The sequence below is a fragment of the Sceloporus undulatus genome, chromosome 2 (assembly GCF_019175285.1).
Source record: "Sceloporus undulatus isolate JIND9_A2432 ecotype Alabama chromosome 2, SceUnd_v1.1, whole genome shotgun sequence".
Lineage (NCBI taxonomy): Eukaryota > Metazoa > Chordata > Lepidosauria > Squamata > Phrynosomatidae > Sceloporus > Sceloporus undulatus.
The window spans coordinates 267,298,876-267,322,447 of NC_056523.1; the positions used below are offsets into that span (position 1 = coordinate 267,298,876).

The window sequence follows — 23,572 nt, forward strand, 5'->3', positions numbered from 1 at the left end:
CGCGTTACGAAATTTCCGGGATACGAAAAAGTTCCATTGGAAAAAACTGTTCCGGGATACGAAGGTTTTTTCGGGTTACGAATTTTTTTCGGCGCGAAATTCAAACGCGCGGCTTGCCAGCGCTAACGGAAAGCCCTTTTCGGCTTGCGAAATGCATCGGGTTACGAACGCCGCGGCGGAACGAATTAATTTCGTAACCCGAGGGAGTACTGTACTTTCCTTTTGGGTTCGCCTCAGGGACTTTCAAGATGGACACCAAGGAAATAAAACGCTGGCTGAGGGGCTGGCCATCTTCGCCTCCTAGCCCAAGCCCTCCATTCCTTCGTCTGCTGAGGGGAACCGAGGCTCCATCCGCACGGCAGGAATAATCCGGTTTGACAGTGCTTTTTAACCTCCGTGGCTCAAGGCTATGGGATTCTGGGAATTGTAGTTTGTTGCGGTGCGTTTTGACAGGAAGCAACTTTTATCATAAAAGAGCCTTTGTATGGGCTGCATCCACACTGCAGAAATAATCCAGTTTGAGACCACTTTAACTGCCCTGATTGAATGCTAGGGAATCCTGGGAACTATAGTTTTGTGAAACATTCACCCTTCTCTGTCAGAGCGCTCTGGTGCCACAACGAAATACCATTCCCAGAATTCCATAGCCTTGAGCAACAGCGGTTAAAAAGCGGTGTCAAACCGGATTATTCCTGCCGTGTGACTTGAGGTCCCAAAACACACTGCAGGAATAATCCAGTTTGAGACCGCTTTAACTGCCCTGGCTCAATGCTAGGGAATCCTGGGGACTGTAGTTTAGTGAGACATTTAGCCTTCTGTATCAGAGAGCTCTGGTGCCACAATAAACTACAATTCCCAGGATTCCCTAATACAGTAGTACTGAGCCAGGGCAGTTAAAGCGGTCTCAAACTGGATTATCCCTGCAGTGTGCTTTGGACCTGAGTCAGGCAGGAGGGAGAGCCGTGGAGCCAGAGTGCTCCTAGGCCGCCATTATGAGTTAACTCCTCGCGGGCGGCACGCGACTGGAGGCGCTGCTGCCTGGACTCAGCCCTCCCTGAAGACTAGGGCTCCTCCCCTCCTCCTCCTCCTCCTCCTCCTCAGCGCCGCCCTACCGCCTCCGCGCATGCGTCCTCTCTTTCCCTCTCACCCTAACTTGCCTTCACCGACTCCTCCCACCAATCAACCCAGTCCCGCCCTCCCCTTCTTCTCTTGAGGAAACGATCTGGCCAGAGGAGGAGATTTGGCCTCTGATTGGCTCTGAGCACGGAGCGAGACGAGAGGTAGCAAGTTCGGTTGCGCAGCGTTCCGTGTCTCTTCGCTCGCTCGCTCTCAGGGAGGATCGAGGAGAGGGAGGCGACGGCTGTGGCAGCGGCTCATTGCTCTCCCTGTCATGGAGGAGCTGCGCTGGGAACGGGGCGCGGCGACGGCAGCAGTAGCAGCCACAACGCGGCCGACGTCACCACGAAGAGCAGCGGCGGCGGCGGCTCCGCTGTGAAGGGCGCCGAGAACGAAGAGGCTGCTGCTGCTGCTGCTGCTGCTGCTGCAGGAGGCGCGGGAAGGTAGTTGGCCGCAGGGAAAGGGCTGAGGCCAGCGTCGCCCTTTAAGACATTGTTGGACTTCAACTCCCAGAAGCCTCAGCCGCGCTGGCCGACAGCCTGGGATTCTGGGAGTTGGAGTCCTAAAGAGCTCCCCTAATAAAGAGCACAGTTTGGGGACCACTTGGCTGAAAGGGAAGGGGAGGCCGGCCCTCGCACTCTGCAGCCCTGGAGGGCTTTTATGGGTGTGTGGGTACGAGGCGTTTCCTGGGCCCTTTGTGCCGAGAGAGCTTCCTCCAGGAAGGAAGGGAGCAGAAGGGGAAGAAGTCCCTCTTCAGGGGCTGTGGCTTAAAAAATAGATAAATAAATTAATTAATTAATTAATATATTTTAAAAAACTGTGATTAAACAAATAAAATAAAAATAGCCTCACAGAAATCCTCTCCCCGCAATTCATGCTGTCCCCTAGTATTATTATTATTGTTATTGTTATTGTTATTATTATTTATTTGGCAAGTTGACCAATTGTGATAGTTTTAGGATTCAAAGGTCTGTGGAATCAGTGCACAGAGAGATCTTGTGGCACCTTTAGACTCACCGAGAGAAAGGACCTGGCAGCATTGAGCTTTCCTAGACTTCAGTCTACTTCCTCAGAGGCATTTGGTGGAGTGGAAAGCCAGGCACAGACCTATATATGCCATTGGTATGTGAAGGTGTATGTGGTGCCTGGCTTCCACTCCACTAAATGCATCTGAGGAAGTAGAATTAAGTCTAGGAAAGCTCATGCTGCCAATGTCTTTCTCTCAGTGAGTCTCAAAGATGCTGCAGGATCTTTCTACATAGCCATTCTCCAGACTAACAGGGCTCTATCTTTGGATTCTGGGGGAGAGCTTGGTTGAGCCTGTTTGTCTGTCCAAAGGTGAGGAGAGAAACTTGTACCTTGGATCCTGGCAGGCAACAAAGTTCCACTTAATTGGGGACTTCAGGAGCCAGTATATGTTGGAGGTAATACATGTCTTTGAAGCCAGCAGCCAACATGCTTCTACACCCGTGGTCTCCAAACTGAGCCCTTCTGGACTTCAGCTCCCAGAAGCCTCAGCAATGTTGGCCAATAGTCTGGGATTCTGGGAGCTGAAGTCCACAATCCCTTAAAGGGCATAGTTTGGGGACCACTGTTCTACACTGTAGAAAGAAAGCAGTTTGGCACCACTTTTAAGTGCTGTAGCTCCATCTTATGGGATCATGGGATTTGTAGTTTTACAAGGTCTTTCACCTTCTCTAACAAAGAGTGCTGGTATCTGACAAATCACAGGATTCTGTAGGATGGAGCCATGGCAGTTAAAATGATGTCAGACTGTTATTCCTACAGTGTAGATTCACCCCATAGTCACAGGTTAGCATGCAAAAGGAAAGGGCCCAAAAGTTAAAGTGAGATTTTCAACAGGGATAAATGTAAAAGTCTACATTTAGGCAGGAAAAAAATCATATGGACAAATAAAAGACTGGTGATACCTTATTTATCAAACAATCCAGTGTGAGACTGCTTTAATTGCTCAGTGCTAGTGAATCCTGGGGATTGTAGTTTCTTATGGCACTGACAGAGAAGGCTAATTGTCTCACAGAACTACAGTTCCCAGAATTGCCTAGCATTGAGCCAGGACAGTTAAAGTGGTCTCACACTGAGTCATTTCTGCAATGTGTTTTGGACCAGAGAGGATAGTTACTAGGAGGTTTGATGTTACACAGGGGAGGCATTGCATAAGCCAAGGGTGTTTGAGTATTTTCATTGAAAAGCAAAGAGTAAACTCTTAAAAGTTTGTGTTTTTTATCTTCTTCTTCTAGGCTACTGAGCTCAGTGTTTGCCTTGAGAGGTCACCTGTTGATAAATTCATGGTGTACATAGAGATATTGCGTCCTCCGGGGAGAGTGGGCAGGGACTGGCCTCAACTTTGTGGTTCCTGTTATTCTGCTACTTGTGATTCTGAAGAACAGGTGAAGTTGAGAGGCAAAGACTAAATGGATCTAAAGACAGCAGTATTTAATGCAGCTCGCGATGGCAAGCTGCGGCTCCTCACCAAATTGCTGGCAAATAAAAGTAAAGAAGAAGTGGCCTTGCTGATGTCAGAAAAAACAAATGGAGCCACGCCTCTTCTCATGGCAGCTCGCTATGGGCACCTGGACATGGTGGAACATCTGCTGGAGCACTGCAGCGCTTCAATAGAAGTCGGTGGTTCTGTGAATTTTGATGGTGAGACTATTGAGGGTGCACCACCATTGTGGGCAGCATCAGCTGCTGGTCATTTAAAGGTGGTTCAGTCTCTATTGAATCATGGTGCATCTGTTAACAATACAACTTTGACAAACTCAACACCTCTTAGAGCTGCCTGTTTTGATGGCCACCTGGAAATTGTGAAGTATCTTGTGGAGCATAAAGCTGATTTGGAAGTATCAAACCGCCATGGGCATACATGCCTTATGATATCCTGTTACAAAGGGCATAAAGAAATTGCTCAGTATTTGCTTGAGAAAGGAGCTGATGTAAACAGAAAAAGTGTCAAAGGTGAGTTTAGTATCAATTTTCAGCAAAGTGAAAATACTATTAGTTCTAAGAATTATCTTCTAGTTTAGTTAAGATAGCAAGCTTAACTAGGTCTTAGTTGTCTATACTTTTTGGTGTTTTGTGTGTGTGTAATGGAAGCTACAGATAGCAGTTGTGAATATGTAGCTCTGTGGTACTAATCCATTGATTAAAATTACCACAATGTGGAAACTGGAAAATTTTTATTCATTTTGTTGTTGTTAACTGCCCTTGAGTCATCTCCAAGACCCTCTGTCCTCCATTGCTTTGCTCAACTCCTGCAAACTCATACTTGTGATCTCTTTCAAAGAGTCCATACATCTTGCATGCGGTCTTCTTCTCTTTCTACTTCCCTCTACCTTTCTTAGCATTACTGTTTTTTCCAATGATTCATGTCTTCTCATGATGCGTCCAAAGTACAACAATCTGAGTTTTGTCCTCGGCTTCTAGGGAGATTTCTGGCTTGATCCAGATTTCAGAACCCATTTGTTGGTCTTTTTTGCAATAGAAATAATGTTGTCCTGGGTTTTTTTTAAAACAAATCTCCATTATTTAATTAAAATTAAAGACTTAGTTTGCTGGAAGGAAATCAGTTAGTATATACCTGTGATTGAAATAAAAAAACAAAAAGACAGAATTATTGCTGTCACAACAAATGCCTCTTTGTTCTTGTTATGGTTAATACAACACTGTTATTAAGCAAAGGGTCCTGTAATTTACACTGTGATGGTAGTTGCTTTACCTTGTCCTTTTGTTCCAGTTGTGGATGTGCTGTTCTTGTTTAATTACACCTTTTCCTCATCTTTCACACTAACTGGTTTGATAGGTATGTCTACTTTTTCAGGTAGCCACCAATAAGCTTCTCCGCAGCCTGCCTCTGTCTCAGATAAATCTGACTTTACCTTGTCATCCCAAAATTATTAGCTGTATTAATTTGGAGTGATTTAAGTATGCATTTAACTCATATAAAAGCCACTGGGATTTAGAAATGCTTTGCTTTGGCTGGATCCTGCCCATTGTGTAATAAGGTGTTGTGTGATCATGTGTGGGCTTACTACAACACTGAGCACACAAATCAGGAAGTTTGATTTCATATGGTAATCTCTCAGTTATACAGAATACAGCAAAGGGATAATATACTGACCTCCCTTATAGGCTATGCTGTAAGGGCTACAACAGGACAGTTTCATGAAATGCTTGGATTGATCCAAAGCACTATAAAAATTCTAAGCATTTTATTTTGTTGACAGACTTGCTCATGCCCTGTGAACTTCCACTGTTGTATGTCTTCACTGTGTTTATGAATGACTCATACATGAAACATAAGTTCTGCCCTTAATAGCAATGAGAATGGAATTTTATTTTTGTTAGGAGTGGTGTGTTGCTAGTGCTGACACCTGGCAGTAAAACTCAACTTCCTTCTTTTCTGTTGTGCTAAATCCTTGATATCATTGTAGTACAGCCACTGAAAATTAATATAGCCACGATTCTATTTACTAGTAGAGCACTTGGATTATTGAAGCCATGAAGGCAAGACCATATGTTGTACCTTCTTTCAGGCATTGGAAGGTTGTGGAGTTGTTTGTTCTTGGCTACAAACCTTTTCCCTTTTCTCTGACCTGCAAGGGAGTAACTGCATCAACAGGTGTCAGTTCAGCCATTCTTCTTTGTATCGGTTTATAATAGATTAATCCAGTTCCTGGAAATATTTTGCTTTTTAATTATTAACAGCAGTAGTTGATTCCTCCTGTTCCCTCTGCCTCTAGCTAAATTGGGCACTTTTGGAGTGACACTTTAGTGCTTGTGGCTTCCAGTTATGGCAGTAATTATATTCAGTACAGTGTTTACTTAGATTGAATGGGAACATTTTATAGGATCCCAATTTCACCTTCCAAAACTTTTTCATAGGTTTTAAATGTTTTCTGTAATGAGTCATATTGGATCGTAACAAATATGATCTGCCATTTTTGCAGTAAAGAGTAGTTGTATCAAACTAGGTCTTAAAAGTGTCTTGTCAGTTCAAGGAAGCATGTAAAGCAGCTTATTGGTCAGAGAAAATGTACCTTTCTTTATTAACAATGCAATCAGGAACATCACTACTCAGAAGTAAGCCCTGTTGAGTTCAGTGGGACTTACTGACAAGTAAGTATGTAAAGGATCGTGGTCTGAGGCTGCATCCACACTGTAGAAATAATTCAATTTGACACCACTTTAACTGCCATGGCTCAGTGCCATGGAATTGTGGGATTTGTAGTTTGTTGTGGCACCAGAGCTCTCTGACAGAGAAGGCTAAATGTCTCACAAAACTACAAATCCCAGAATTCCATAGCATACCACTGAGTCATGGCAGTTAAAGTGGTGTCAAATTGGATTATTTCTGCGGTGTGGATGCAACCTAAGTCTCTTTTTACATTAGAGAGTTTCAGCAACCTGGAAATTTCAGGGAAATCTAACATGGATGATTAAGTCACCAGATACTGTAAGTTTCATTAAATTCCTGGGAAGTTCTTTTTATTCAGTGCTTGCAGGGAAGCATTTTTGTAATGCATATGTTTCCTTCAGTAGTAATTAATAGTAAGTGGACCAGCAGCTTCTGTCAGAATGATCTTAAAAATCTTTTGTTTCCCCTTGCTGCTATTTTGTGTGCCAATTCTTTTGAAAAAGTTATGACCATATCTTATTTAGCCACATTTGTACAGAGAGATTTTTAGAACTTTTTTTTTGAACTGCACTGGTTCAATTCTAGGGCATTCTGGGAACTGTAGTTTTGTGAGACATGTAGCCTTCTCTGTCAGAGAGCTCTAGTGCCAGAATAAACTACAAATCTCATGATTACCTGAGTCAGGGCAGTTAAATCAGTCTCAGACTGGATTATTTCTGCATTGTGTTTTGGACCTTAGAAGATTGTGCTGGGAAATAACTGGAGGACCAAGCTTGATCGGTATGCTACTCTCAGGTTTGACCCTACTTTTTAAAATAATAGGATTCTTATATTAGGTTTTAATGTTTTTAGTATCACAGTTGGTGTTACTTTTTATAAAGTATAAAGGTATGAAAATGTAAGATCTTAATAATTGTGCACATAACCTGGTGTGTTGAGAGTGAGTATGCTCAAAGATATTTTAAAGCTCAGCAGAAGAACCATGTGAATCTTGTTCTCATTAATCATAATGTGTATATATAAACCTGCCATCCTTATGGTTCATTATTATGAATTGTGGTTATCACGTGAGTCTACCCACAGCAATATATTCACTTTGCAAAAAATTAAAGCTTTGCTGTCCAAGGGCTTAGAAAATGTTGTACTGCCTCTACATTGGAGAGTTTCAGGGATAAAGAAGGCAAAAGTTTGACCTATATGCAGCATAACTGCCTATGCAGTAAAGATAATATCAGGGCTTGTCAAAACATTTTGCTACATGACATAAAGGACAAGATCCCATTTTATGTACATAAGAATTCTGTTCCTGTGTTTTTCAGAGGAAAGTGTCTTTTACTGCACTGGAAGGCAGCAGCATAGCTTAAGGGGTGAGAGCAAGCTGGCTTAACTCACATGATCAGTCCTTCAACATCTTGCTGTCCCTCCTTGCTCCTACATTTGCTGCCTGAAGTGGCTGTCTCATTGTGCCCAGTGGTAGGGCAAGATATAGGTGACCAGTTTTCAATGCAGTGAAGAAAAAATACACAATTAACAGAAATGTGCATAGTCTAATCTTACCCATCTTCCCTTTGAGGTCTCCATATGTTTACTGTAACTTATTAGCTGATGTTGCCTCTATGTGTTGTGTGTCATCAAGTTGTTTCTGACCTGTTGTGACCCTAAGGTCATGGGGTTTTCTTGGCAATATTTGTTCAGAGGAGGTTTGCTTTTTCCTTCCTCAGGCTGAGAGTGTGTGACTTTCCCAAGATCACCCAGTGGGTTTCCATAGCTGAAGAGGGATTTGAACCCTGGTCTCCAGAGTCATTGTCTGGTGCTCAAACCACTGCACCACTCTGGCTCTCAAATTTACATAGGCCTGCAATATTGTGTGTAAATGCAGTACCCAAGTGGAAGTGTAGTCTGCCCATAGGATTATGAGTTAAATCTTTCACAGTGAAATCATATTCATGTTTGCTTTCAATGGGCTTACTACTAGGTAACAGCATAGGATTGCAGCCTAAATAATTAAGATACAATATACAGTGGTTCAGATGATTAACCCATAAATCATCATTTTCATAAAGTTACAATCAAGCTAGTATAATCCTGTAACCCAGAGACTAACAAACATGAAGTCAGGAATGTATAGTTTTTTTAATGTTAGTAGAATGAATTTTTAACGAGGAAAAAAAATAGGAGATTGGTTTAAATGGCATTAACTAACATCTCAGAACAAGGAGGGCCATTGCACACCATGCTTTTTAAATGCTGCTTTGTGCAGAGTTATAAATAGCAGCAAATACTTGTTGGTTGTTTTCAAATTAAGAATAAAGACAAGTAAATGCTTGCAAGAAGGATAACGTTCTTGTTGCCCTGGCTTGTAGACAGGGTAGACAATCTACCTGTTAGTGTAGACTAGCTACCATTTTAGAGAAGCAAGATGTATTGGTGAACTGAGCTATGATTTAAACTGATTGTCCTGTTTTTGTGGAAAAACATAGATTCTATCACATTGAAATACTTTCCCAAAGGCCTGATACAGACAGGCAAAAAGCGCCATCCTGGGGCCGAAATTAGGGCTTGGGAGAGCGGATTGTCTGCACGCTCCTGAGCCCTACCGCACCATAATGGCTTGCCACCATCCACACGGGGACCACCATGATGATGTATGTGTGACAAAACATCCAAATGGCACCACACGGACATCATCAGTGTGTGTGAGGGCGCCAGCCCTAAGAACAACTTGCCAGGAGTGGGTTCTTTTTAGGACTTCCAGAGGCTGCATTGTTTGATTGCTGCGGCCTCCGTTGGGGGCAAAAAGGGGCAGCACCATTCCTTTCCCCCCATCTGTATCTCCCCAAAGTTGGGAGTAGATGTGATCCCAATGTAATACTGCTGTTGGCTGCATTGTTATTCAACAGTTATGCATGTTGTGACTGTTGAAGGATACTGTGTTAGTGAGCCCCTTGCATTTGGACATGGTTCAAAGGGGCTAAATATCAATAATCCTCTGGTATTTAAAATACCCTGTGAGACCAGAAGCGTGCTTCCTTTCAGAGGGACAAAGAAGCACGCTTGGAAACCCAGGTACATCAAAGCCTCCCCATCCTCTCTGAGACCAGAAGGGTGACAGACAAAGAGGGAGGCTTCAACCTCACTGCCCAGGAATATCAGAAACCTCCGCAACAAGAAGGCCACTGATGCCACCAGTGGGAATAAAGCAGAAGGCAGGGAGGAGGAGGGCAGGGTGGGAAAGACATTTAGGAGTGTAAAAAGGAAAGGAAAAGAATTGAGGGAGGGAAGAAGGAAATAACAGGCATTAAATACAAGAACAGCTACTGGGCTGCAGCAGTAATGGTGGGTGACACTGAAGCCAGCTCTCACAAAGAACAGTAATATTACCATAGCTGACACTTGTCAGCACTGTGCGAAAGGAGGCAAAATGTGTCCCCCCTTGCAAGACCATTTCATCAAGAAAACTCTTTAGGTGAAACAGCTCAAAAAGCAACAATTAGAGAGGGGGAGGCCAGACAGAAAACATGTCCAATAAAACAAGCATAGTCAGAAGCAATGCTACACATGTAATTGGAACATGAAATGTTAGAAGCTTGAGCCAGGGAAAACCAGACATAGTAAAGAAGGAAATGGAATGCATGAATACAGTCCTCCCTCCGTTCTCGCAGTTTTGAAAACTGCGTCCCTTGCTTATGCACAAAGGACGAACGAAGGGGTAAATAATGGGCTATGCCCAAGGGGAACGCATGTACGCTCTCACAGCCGCGCACCTATATTCAAGCCAATGGAGCTTGAGTATATGTGAAACTCTGTTTTTGCAGGGGGTGATGGTGGTCTGGAACAGATCCCCTGTGAAAACAGAGGGTTGACTGTGTAGCAACACTAGGAGTGAGTGAGTTAAAATGAAGAGGAAGGGGTCACTTTGATTCAGACAACGATAGAGGAATCTCTTATCCCTGAGTCAGGGACTTTCCAGCAGATAATTGATCACCAATTAGCAGACGTTAATCCTCGTTTGCATTAGCCTCCCAGGCTGAGGCCAGCCATCAACACAGAACAATACACAGGCAAACCACTCCTGCATTCCCAGGCTCACACAGTATATATACACCCAATTTTTCCAGGCAAAGCATTCTTTGAAGATGCCAGCCACATATGCTGGCGAAACATCAGAAAGAAACTCTGCTAGAACATGGCAGAGAAATTCCAGAGATGCAAGCAGGATTCAGAAAAGAAAGGGGCACTAGGGACCACATTTCAAACATGTGATGGCTAATAGAGCGCACCAAAGAATTCCAAAAAAAGGATCAGCATGTCTTTTATAAACTACAGCAAAGCATTTGATTGTATAGATCACAAAAAACTATGGAATGCACTCAAAGACATGGGGTGCCACCACATCTGACAGTTCCGATGAGGAATCTGTACCAAGGAAAAGAGGCCACCGTCAGAACAGAATTTGGGGAAACACAGTGTTTCCCAGTAGGCAAAGGAGTCAGGTTGCATCCTATCACCTTACTTGTTTAACTTATATGCAGAAAACATCATAAAAAAAGCAGAATTAGAATGAGAAAAAGGAGGAGTGAAGATAGGAGGAAGCAACATTAACAACCTAAAATATGCAGATGACACCATAATATTAGCCGAAGACATTCAGGAATTGGAGTAGTTAATAAGGAAGGTCAAAGATGAAAGTGCAAAGGCAGGTCTGATGCTGAACATAAAGAAAACCAAAATAATCACAGAAGAAATACACAAATTAATCTAGACAATGAGGAAATTGAAATAGTTAAAGAATTCCCATATCTAGAATCAAACATTGACCAGAATGGAGACTGCAGCCAAGAAATAAGAAGATGATTAGGAATGGGAAGGGCGGCTATGAAAGAACTGGAAAATATACTGAAGAGTAAAGACATACAACTGAGCACTAAAATCAGAATCATTCTGGTCATTGTATTCCCAATTACCATGTACGTATGTGAGAGCTGGATAGTGAAGGAAGCAGACAGAAAGAAAATCAACTCATTTGAAGTATGGTGCTGGAGAAGAGTACTTACAATACCATAGACAGCCAAGAAAACAAACAAATGGGTTCTTGAACAGATCAGACCAGGGCTCTTCTTGGAAGCAAAGATGATCAAGTTGAGGCTATCTTACTTTGGCTACATAATGAGAAGGCACAGATCACTAGAAAAAACAATAATGCTAACAAAGGTAATGGCTAGAATCATAGAGTTGGAAGAGACCACAAGGGCCATCCAGTCCAACCCCCCTGCCATGCAGGAACTCACAATCAAAGCATCCCTGACAGATAGCCATCCAGCCTCGGTTTAAAGACCTCCAAAGAAAGAGACTCCACCACACTCAGAGGAAGTGTGTTCCACTGTTGAACAGCTCTTACTGTCAGGAAGTTCCTCATAATGTTAAGGTGGAATCTCTTTTCCTGCAGCTTCCATCCATTGCTCTGTGTTCTAGTGTCTGGAGCAGCAAAAAAACAACCTTGCTCCATTCTCAATGTGACACCCCTTCAAAACTTAAACAGGGCTGTCATATCACCTCTTAACTGTCTCTTTTCCAGGCTAAACATACCCAGCTCCCTAAGTCTTTCCTCATAAGGCATGGCTTCCAGGTCCTTCACCATTGGTGGCCCTCCTTTGGACACGCTCAAGAAAGAAGAAGAAAGAGAGGAAGACCACAAACCAGATGGATAGACTCAGTGGGGGGGGGGGTTGTGAGCAAGGGCTTGCAGGATCTTGGCAAGGCAGTGGAGGATAGGGATTATTGGAGATGTCTCATCCACAGGGTCACCATGAGTCGGAACCCACTTGAGGGCAGATAACAACAACTACAACAACAATTTAAAATACAAACATTGTCACAGACAATTTCCTAATTCTACTTCCTTTCCTTAAGTTATTCTGTCTTGTGCTTCCTTTCTTTAATCTTTCTACCCTCTTGAATGCCTTCTCATGAATGTCTGCCTTTTTACTCTGTCTCTGGTACACACTACTTCTGGGATTGATATGAGCAATTTCCTAGATTTTTAAAAATTCTTTTGTAGGAGCAGCACTATTTATAAACATTCTTGGGTTGAAAGCTTTCCAGTAGTTTGAATATGACAATATTCTGACATAGCAATTCATCTACTGGTGATAGGATGAGCCAGGCAGGCAACAACCTGTTAGAAAGAGAGTTGCTATTTATATAGGTCTAAATCCAGTTGTTAATCCCTAATAGAGTATACTGATTGAATGAATTGGATTTGCATAATTATTGAATGAAATTATTTATTCAGTGGGTTGACTGTAGTTGGACGTAATAATCAATTTTTGCCCATAAGGCAGGAGTGGCAAAGTTGGATTGCAAGACCCAGGAGACGTAGCCAAGCATAGCCAGTAACTAGGAATGCTGGAAGTTGTAGTTTGGTAACATTGGAAAGGCTGTGTGATTCCCACCCCTACCATAAAATTTCATTGTAAAATCATTTTGACACTGAAAAGGATACATATTAAGAAGTATACCAGATGTCACCATAGCGGAACAGAGAAAAATTAGACTAAAACAACCATGGAGTAAGCTCCATTGAAGACTGCAGGACTTCTTTCTTAGGTCCAAAGCACACAGCAGAAATAATCCAGGTTGAGACTTCTTTAACTGTCCTGGCTCAATGCTAGGAATTTTAGGATGTGTAGTTTTGTGAGACATTTAGTCTTCTCTGTCAGAGAGCTCTGGTGCCACAACAAACTACAACTCCCAGGATTCCCTAGCACTGAGCCAGGACAGTTAAAGCAGTCTCAAACAGGATTATTTCTGCAGTGTGCTTTGGACCATTGTAAACATAAATAATATGGTGCGGTGTGTCACTGCAATACTTTGCTGTATGTGGGCATTCACTAGTTGACTTGTTTGCAAATAAGTACTGTACCTAGATTTGCCCTTTCAATTAGCAGACTGACATCTTGCCTGTTGATGGATTTTCTTGTATCTGCCCATGCCTGCAGTTCCCATTTTGCAGTTTTGAAGCAATAAACACACCTACTTTTAAAAGATATATATTGCATTTGAGCTCCTTGGAAATTGAAAGGCAGTAATATATGAATTTATTAGAAATCGCTAAGCATTTCTAATAAACAGATCATTGACTGTTTGTTTCAGTAATCTAAAAGCCTATGCATTGTGGTTAGATTTGCCATTTGAAATGATAGGTCAGGGTAGTTAACCTACAATCAGATCTGCTTGCTAATCAGTGCCCAAGCCCATCATGTCAAGTGTTAGACTTGAATACCTTTCTACCAGAGGATCCATTTGCTAATAAATGCCTTTGACACTATACAGAAAGGTACTTTCATGCAGGTTTGATTTAGATAGTTTTTTCCATACTCTTGGCATCTGTTGGCTGCAGACCTACAAGGAGTACTGAGAACTTGTAATTTTCTGACTGCAGAACTGTCAGTCCCTGCATTGTTCATTCATGTGAAATTTATTGCAGTATTCTACTTTCAGGCATGAACTTTTTGTTGGGTTGGGGGTTTGCTACAGAACTGTGGGCCACCATGGGTATGACCACAGTTAATGAAGTCCTCCTGGAGAGACTTGATTGTTAACTTACAGAAGAAAGTTAGACCTCATCAGAATGAAAAATTAGAAATAATTGTTTAAAACATAACTCAAGTGTTTAGCATAATAAAATGAAGCTGTATCACAGTACACCTTTTTGTTTCCTAGTGGAGGATCTGCATTACTTACTTATTCTTAAAATGTATCAGGCATGCCCTTCCTCACTATCCCTTATAGGATATTGCCCAACATTATTCTCTTGTGTTTATTTTGGCCTCACTGAAATCTTTTATCTCCATCCAGAGCCTGCTTGCTTAGGCACAATTAATGCTTTCAACACAGCTGGGTGAGTGGTTTAAAAATGTGTATCTGGAGACAGTGGAAGAGTGCTTTACAGGAAGATTTCCAATAGAATGGCTGCATTAGGAAATTCTGATGAAAGACTGTTATCTTTTTGAGCTGGCAAATATAAAAGCCCAAATATCCAGGCCCAATTATTTTCCTTAAATGCAAGTATGAAGATTATTCAAATGACTAAAAATGGAAGCTGCCCTTCTGCCATGTTATTGATGTGAATTAAAATACAACCTTAGAGTATTTCTCCACTCACAAAATATCTGCTTATGCTGTGTGACTTTATCATCTTCATTATTTCCAAAGTTAGCTTACTAGAAAATTTATGTGACATTTGTATAGGCATTTTAGTAGGTGTTTAAAGTAGGCGTAATCGTGCTCTGAAAATGTATCACAGCATTGTATGCATGATCATTGGTTTCTTTTTTCCCCCCTCTACAGGAAACACAGCATTGCATGATTGTGCAGAATCTGGTAGTTTGGAAATTATGAAGATGCTTCTCAAATACTGTGCAAAGATGGAAAAAGATGGTTATGGAATGACTCCTCTTCTTTCAGCAAGTGTTACAGGCCACACAAACATTGTTGACTTTCTGACTCAACATGTGGAGACAAGTAAAGCAGAACGCATCAATGCACTGGAACTCCTAGGAGCCACATTTGTGGACAAAAAGAGAGATTTGCTTGGAGCTTTGAAATACTGGAAAAGAGCCATGGATATGAGGTACAGTGATAGGACTAACATCCTCAGCAAGCCTGTGCCTCCTGCGTTGATAATGGCTTATGATTATGCCAAGGAAGTGAACAGTGCTGAAGAGTTGGAAAACCTAATTGCAGACCCTGATGAGATGAGAATGCAGGCATTGTTAATTAGAGAACGTATTCTTGGTCCTTCTCACCCAGATACGTCTTACTATATTCGTTACAGAGGTGCTGTCTATGCAGACTCTGGCAACTTCAAACGATGCATCAATCTGTGGAAGTATGCTTTGGATATGCAGCAGAGCAATTTGGACCCCCTGAGCCCTATGACTGCAAGCAGTCTCTTGTCATTTGCTGAACTCTTCTCCTTCATGCTGCAAGACAGGGCAAAAGGCTTGTTGGGTACAACTGTTACATTTGACGATCTTATGGGTATACTGTGTAAAAGTGTTCTTGAAATAGAACGTGCCATCAAACATACTCAGTGTCCACCTGACCAAATACAACTCCACAAAGCCCTTTCCATCATCTTGCATTTAGTTTGCTTGCTGGAAAAAGTTCCTTGTAGTTTGGAGCAAGATCATTTTAAGAAACAGACTATATATCGATTTCTTAAGCTACATCCTAAGGGAAAGAATAACTTTAGCCCACTCCACCTTGCTGTTGATAAGAATACCACATGTGTTGGGCGCTATCCAGTTTGTAAATTTCCTTCTTTGCAAGTTACTGCTACTTTAGTGGAATGTGGTGCTGATGTAAATGCTAGAGACTCAGATGACAACAGCCCTTTACACATATCTGCACTGAACAACCATCCTGATATCATGAATCTTCTTATCAAATCAGGTTCACATTTTGATGCAACAAACTTGCATAAACAAACTGCTATTGACTTGCTGGATGAAAAGGAAATGGCAAAGAACTTAATCCAACCCATCAACCATACCACACTGCAGTGTCTTGCTGCCCGTGTAATTGTGAATCATTGCATAGGTTACCAAGGGCACATCCCAGAAAAACTTGAGAACTTTGTTTTGCTCCATAGATGATAGTAGGCTCTTCTTACTGTAGGAGCATGTGTTAGGAACTTTAACTGTGGCTTTCTCAAGCACCGTTGTGATATGCGAGCGATACACCATCATTCATTCAGCTTGGTCCATCCTGCTCTTTAGCGAAGGCATCGTTAGACTCAGATCTGCAGAAGAACTGGTTGCCTAGTATTTAAAACAAACATACCATATAATATATTTTGTGGATTATTTAGAAATGTAATATTATATTTGGACTCACTAAAATTGTCTGCCAAAGGCTTGTCTACTCTGGTTTAGTTTGCCTGTTGGTTGTTTGGGACTGAACTGAATAATTTTTGTGGTATTGTCTTATTCTTACAGGTGTGCAGATTTTGTATAGCTGAGAAGTCATCTTTTTGTTCTTGCTTGAGCATTTCTACTTCTTTTTTTCTAATTGGTTCATTGCTGAACTATACAAGTTGTATGGACTTGTTAACATTTGCAGTTACCATAAGTGCTTTTATCTTCTCTATGCACTGGCTTGAACATGACTGTTTGTGTGTTGGCATATTCCTATGCATCAGTTGGCTGTTTTTAGCTTTGATACTGTTTTCTTGCAGTTTATTAGAGCTCTCTCTCGTGCAAGAGCTCTCTCAAGAATACATTCTTTTCAGCATGACAGTTTTTGAAGACTTCAGTCAGCTGTCCAGACTCTCATTTGACTTTTCACCCTAGCTGTTTCTGCAGTTGCTTTCTATTGATTTTTTGAGAGTTGCGTGCTGAATTTGGGAGTAAAATGTGTTATTGTTGGCAAATTCACTTTAAATTAAGTCTAAAAGTTATTTTAATATGTCTTGCTGCAAGTAGGGAGAGGTAATGAACTACCTTCTACCCCACTGCACTCTTGTCTTGCTTGAGCTGATTGTGTGACTAGACATAGAGAGGTTTTTTTCAAATTTAACCTGAAACTTAATCATATGACTCAGTGAGAAGAACTAGATCAAACATAGTCTGAAATTACAACTCAAGATTCTTAGCTACGAAAGAAACTAAAGCATGTTGGCATGATGCTTGTCAGTCCAGATCTAGCTATCAGCTAGTATAATTAATTATATGGTTGTAACCAGTACCCCTCTGCAAGGGCTTCAGAAGTTTAGTAGTATCCCCTCTCCGTCATTTTAAAATAACTCTTACACATAATTTGCATGCATTTTATTCTCTAATACCTTTCAGCCATATTTATGGAAACATCAAGAGGCCATGTAAAATACATAGCTTCCACTGAAAGCTATCTATTTTTATAATAACTTGCACAACAGCTTAGCTATTGCAGCAGAAAGGGCTTTTTAGACATGATAAGGAAACCATAAGTGAAGACTACAAATGAGATTAAGATTCAGGTAACTAATATAATTCAGCACTTTATTGTTGACTCATAATGGAACTTACTATGGCATACTAGACCTGCAAATGTCTTAAAATAAAATGGTTCTCAAGAATTTTTTTTTTAAAAACTTCATTTTTTTCTTGGAGTGGAATACAATTTATGTGCCAGTATAGTTTATTATAAGTTTTGAGTTGCCACTGACTTGATATCCTGTTTGGTTTATTTATCTAAAACCTTTTCAGTTTAGAAATGCAATGCATAGATGACTATGAATCTGTGACAGTTGAAAATGCAGGAGAAATTTGTAACCAAATCAGTGCCTCAAGTCTGGTGGGACTGTGGTTCAAGGTTATTTTTTAGAATTGTAAAATACCACTTACCACCTTCAGTTAATTTAGTTTGTCCACTTTCTCACAGTTTACACTAGTAGTCACACCATAGCGTTTTCATTACTGCTATCGCATTGACTCAGATCAGACATAATGTACTCCATGGATTAAAATTATAAATTATGAGAATAAGCTGTTGAAAGTCTTGGGTTCATGCTTTTTCTCTCCCTCTCCTCTTAAGTGAGAAGGAGTGATTTCTTCAAAACTGGAAATTATAACTTTCAGTCTTTTCCCCTCACATGGTAAGAAAAGAAGATGGAATAGAACATGAAGCCATCCAACACAGACTATTGCTCATTTTTAAGTCTAAATCATGCTTAAGCATTACATCTGAACAGGGTCATTGCCTATTGTGTGTTAGACAAAAAGTGGAGTGACTTCATTACACCAAGAAAGAGAAGAAAGCAAAAATGTGTAGTTTATTATATAATTTTCACATCAAGTGTAAAATACTTGCAAACTGTTTCATATCCATAAGCATACCTGGATCACTTTTCTCAAAAGCAAATTCACAGGTGTACACCAGGAGGTTTATTTAAGCTGGCTACTCTTACAATGGCTAAAACACCTACTATTTATAGACTGAAAGCATGAAGAATGTGCTGTTTTTTCCCCATATTATTCTCTAGTGCTTACCTGTTTTGCAAGTAGTCAGTTCAGATAGTAGAAGGGCAAAACCCAACCTACTTTAACCTAAAAATAGGACATGAGAGAAAAGGGAGACTGTAGAACACTGTGTCCTCTCAGATATTTTATTTTACTTTGTTAGAAGTATTGTGACACTGAAAAACTGCTGGAGAAAGGGGCACCTTATAGATCCTTTGATGGCATATGTTTTTACAGTTATACCTTCTGTTAAGTAAAAGGCTTAAGGAGAGATCCAGTAATTAGTTATTACTCCCAAGTAGAGTAGACTCACTGAGTAAAATTGTAAGTTCTACAAATTCATGGGTCTGCACTAGTTACTACTGATAGTTGAATTTAGACCTTGGTATTCTGTGAAAACCATGAGCACAGTTAATTGCTCCTTACATACCATGGTTTCTCCATTCTAACCAGCAGTACTTGGGCTTCAAAACTTTTTTTAAAAAAATTATGTTAATTACCTTTCAGACTTGAACATTTCCAAATTCAGAAGGAAAGGTTTGGTTCTCTTGTACTCCTTGTTTTCACATTAAAACCTTGAAGGTATTTTCAGTGACCACTTCTGCTTCTCTCTTCTTCTTAGATTCCTTTTAAAACACTCTGAGCACACCCTCTTTCTTTCATCTGCTGTTGTGCTTTATCTGGGAATCTGGCATATCTCTCAGATAAATGGTACCTGTTGAGTTGGGGGGGACACAAATGTGTATCATATTTCACACTGACTCTTGACTAAATTGCTTCAATACATCATTTTATCTCTGTTCCATTTGTATAGGAATGTTTGCTATTTTTGGCAGCAGTAGAAAAATGTCTGACTGTGGTGAGTTCTCAAAATAGTGACCTGCGTACCTGTGGCCTTATTTGGTATTAACTGAACATAGTGTGCGTTGACAGTGTACGTTTAGTTTATATTGTTTGAGAACAACAAATCTGGGGGTAGAACTTGAATATTTTGAAATGCACCACATTGCCAGCCTTCTTTCAGCAAGATAGTGGTTTTTTTGGCTCTAGTGGTTTCTGTGTACATTCAAAGCTGAATCTGACAGCTAGAACAGAACTCTAGTGGCCAGTTCTCTCAACACACGGTGCACAGAATTTGAAATGTTGAGGCTCTCTTGTCACCCAAACAGATTGTCCTTTGAAGCATACAGAATCACTCTTGCATTCCTTTAGTTTCAAGAAAATGTGAACACGGAATCTGAAAGATTTTATGCAGAAGGCCAGAATTCCTGACAAAGGAAAATGCTGATGATATTATAAAAAGCAAAGCGGGAACTGTAGATTTTATAATCTAATAGCAGGGCTGTAAAAATGCTACACATCTCTGAAAACAAACATGCATTTGTTGGAAACATGTCTCAGATGTTTACAAATTAGTCATAGTGAAGCCTGACTAGCTATTTCACAGCCTTACCACTGACATCCCTTCTCTTTTCTACATCTGACTGGCAATGGTGTATCATCCCTGTTTCTAAAAGACTATAGAATTAAAACACACTTAAAAGATAACTACAGGGTGTCTGATCTTCTAGAGCCCCCAAAGAACTATTCTTGTGGAATTATAAATTTAAAAATTGCAAATATGTGATGTGTCTGTTATAGGAGAGAGTCTATTATAGAGAACTGATACACTGGTTGAATGTGATCCTGGAAAGCAGCACAGAACCCGGCCACTGACAATGCAGGCTTCTAACAGCTACTTTGGTAAATTGGCTGGATGTTGTTTTTTGTTTCCAGATTATAACTACAATACCTTACCAAAGATGCCTAACAAGTATTTTGTTATTTTTTTCCTCCCTATTAATTATGATTTAATACCAAAAATGTAAAGAACAATATGAAGGATCTTATTATTTTAGTTCCTTATTATTCATGATTGAGTAAGGCTTTGGATTTGCAAGGTTAACTTGTTAGACTTAAAATGTTCATATGTATAACTAAAACACTCAGGGATTTATGTATGTGCACTACAATATTTAGATTTGCACTAAGAAAAGGCAAATTTTGCAAAGTGAATAAATGTAATAATTCTGCTTCTGCTTTCCGTTTGTGAGAGACAAGAAGTTATGTAAATCATTTAACCTTTAATTTCTGATTCTTGGTTTTAAGCTGTCTCCATAGCTATAAGGCTATAAACCTAATCCTCAAGATTCGGAACAGAACTTGTTACTTTGTTTATGGTGTAATCACAGTGTATATACAATATAATAACAATAATAATAATAATATATTTTATTTGTATACCGCTTTTGGTTTACAGCCGTAGAAAACCATTACAACCATAAAAAACCATTACAAAACATCTCTAGATAAAAACCCAATTATACAAAATTTAAAACACAGGCATACAGCAAGGTAAGGCAGGGAATCAATGGCATCAGCATACACAACTTCATTTATCAGGGGGGAAGGCTTGACAAAAAATATAGCACAGGTGTTGTTAGGAGTTTGGTGCAGTATTATTGGTGATATTTGTGGAATGGAGCATCACACAGTACAACACACATGTTAAAAAGCAATGATGTGTGAGATAAACACTGATGTCTCTGGTTTTACAAAAGAACTCTTCATATCCATAGTGCAAATCTAGTGGATTAGATGTATATTCATCATCTTGGTTGAAACACATTTGGGCTCATCACCTAGATGACATGCTATTTCTTTTTTTTCCAGGATAATTTTCCTCCTCCCAAAGATGAGAAACAAACACTAATCCTGTAATTGTTTGTTTTGCTTTGCCTTTTTTTCTTTCTTTGCCTTGATATGTAGCAAGAACCACACTGATACTCATTATAGCATATTACAAATATATGTAGAGCTAGTGGGAAACAATGCTAATCCTGAAGTAATAACAGGTATATCCAGGGAGGTTTCTGTGCCCAATTTTTTTTATGAACTGACTCGTCCTTCACACCCGCAGAGAAGCCGATATTTGATTCAAATATTTGGGACAAAGGAATGCTATTAATTAGAATCCATTAATTGCCAAGGCTAAAGCTAAAAGAACATTTCAGTACCAGGACTTGTAACAAGAGAAGGTTGAAAGGAAGGGGTAGAGAGGAAGTTGAGGAAAAGCTTTTCTCCAGCACATCATGCTTTCGTGTTTGAGCATTTTAGATGACTCAGATGATGGTGAAGCAACTACTGGAATCTGCCAGTACAAGTGTGGTTTTGTGGTGCTTTTGACATGAAAACACTGATAGGAATCTTTAAAATTATGCCTCTCATTTTAAGCAGCAACTATGTACTAGACCTATTTAGTCAGTGGTGCTGTCTTCTGGGCAGACATGTATAGGACTGGGCTTTTAGTAACACTTTTAATTCCTCTTAAGCAGCTCAGCATTTAAAATAAGTGGTTTGTACACAGTATTCTGATTTTCATTATGTGTGTACACTGTTTTTCATTCTAAAAAATATTTAAGATCCTATCATGTGTTTGCTCTTTATGAGTGTCAGATTCTCTCCCCCCTTCCCCCAGCTATTCTATCAAGAGACTTCTTTATTCTATCAAGAGACTTCTTTACACTTGTTTTAAAAATATATATATCATAACATTTTAAAATCTTCCTGTCCAATAATTAGTGCCACATCCAAATCATACAAGTACTTGTATAATAAAAAGCAGGTGAGTGACCTGTAAAATAAAATGTTGAAATAATGGGCTGAAAGCAACAACCATGCACCTTAACATTGGCTGGAAAAGCTCAGAGAAGATAATGAAAATGTGGTCATAGCTTCATGAAGAGGCAAAGGTGGAACTGCCAGGAATATGTCAAATGAGTCTCTTTTTTGGGGGTGGAAAGCAGGATACAAATAACAACAACAAATTTCTTGAGTTTATTTTCCAACTGTCTTTCCAAGAAATACATTGTTAATAACGTGCCATTTTGAAATTTTAAAACTATTTGCTAGCTTTCAGTTTTTAACTCATAGTTATTAATAAGATCAGTTGTTAACCAGCAATATATATCTATATGCTGTTTTCTTTTGGATTTAGGAAAGAAAGAATATAGTATGTGAAATGAACTCATCATCTTCTGGGCTGTAAAGGGTTTGATAGAAGGCAACCAACCTTTATAGCAGTTTCGAAATGTCTCCATTAAAATTCCTCTAATGCCATATATTGGCTGCTGTAGGGATGCATTTATATCTGCAGAAGTTTTGTTTTGTTCTCATTTATTAATTTCCAGTAGGTTGAAAGTGTCTGGAGAAAATATCTGCCTGGAGTTATTCTACTGAAGCCATCTCACACATCTCAGAAAGGCTGTTAACCAATGCTTTCTGAGTCTTTGTCCCATATGAAGATGTGTAAATGTGTCTGCAAATTATTTTCTTCTTGGACAGCTTTCACTGATATGAAAAAGTTTGTGCCTATGAGCACATGGCAAGGTGTGTCCAGAAGCTCACACAATTCTTTTCAACAGGCGGATCTATGCAATTTTGTTTGTGACTGACTGCACACAATTTTGTGTTTTTAAGCTAGGGTTTTTTTCATAGGATTTTGTGGATACAGGTACAACAGACCAAAGATACAGGATACCCAAGATCAGGTAAAATGGAAAATGAATGATTTTACCAGAATGTATGGAACAATGACTTTTAAATAAGGGGAAAGTAGAAAATGGAAAATGTTCCCCAGTGCATATGTAGAACAGTGCCACTTTGCTTTATTGCCCCATTCTCTCACAGGGCAGTTAATACCACATGAACACTTGTGTGAGAGAACTGCCACAGAAAGAGCTGTAGATGTACAAACTTTGCCTTTGACTGTCTCTCCTAAACCAATCTTTATGATACTTTTTACCTCAAAAGTCTTTGAATGTATTAAGTTATCAGTCTAGCAATTGAGTTCTGAATACCTATTATTCTTAAATTATGCACACTGCTGAAGCAGCTGCCTATCTGCTGCTTTGTTCTAATTAATCTGAAGAATTATTGGATGAGTCACCAAACTAGAACTTCTCACCCGTAACATTTTCTAATTTATGAGATTGCTTATATCTGTCTCGAGTCTTCCAAACTTTCTTTGGTCTCAGTAAAATGCTTTTGGCAGTTCTTCAAGTCTTTGGCTCACGTCAGTTTTTCTCTAATTTCATGATCTTTGACCTTGATGTCTGGGTGTGTCCTGCATTAGGTTGTTTATTACATGTAGTATGCTGCTACAGTTGATTCAATGAGAGAAAGTAAAAAGTAGACATTAGTCTATTCTGTTTTCTTAAAAGGTTGGTATTATTGATTTACTGGATGTTTATTTTCC

At 40.0% G+C, this 23,572-nt stretch overlaps 1 protein-coding gene across 1 annotated transcript; it reads left to right on the plus strand.

Moving 5' to 3' along the window:
• The first annotated feature begins 1,295 nt into the window (after positions 1 to 1,295).
• On the plus strand, positions 1,296 to 20,348 carry FEM1C (fem-1 homolog C). The gene is made up of 3 exons (XM_042452573.1): positions 1,296 to 1,559; positions 3,378 to 4,095; positions 14,624 to 20,348. Exons 2-3 carry the CDS (start codon positions 3,552 to 3,554, stop codon positions 15,931 to 15,933), a joined length of 1,854 nt encoding a protein of 617 aa, XP_042308507.1. The 5' UTR covers positions 1,296 to 1,559; positions 3,378 to 3,551; the 3' UTR covers positions 15,934 to 20,348.
• The last annotated feature ends 3,224 nt before the right edge of the window (positions 20,349 to 23,572 follow it).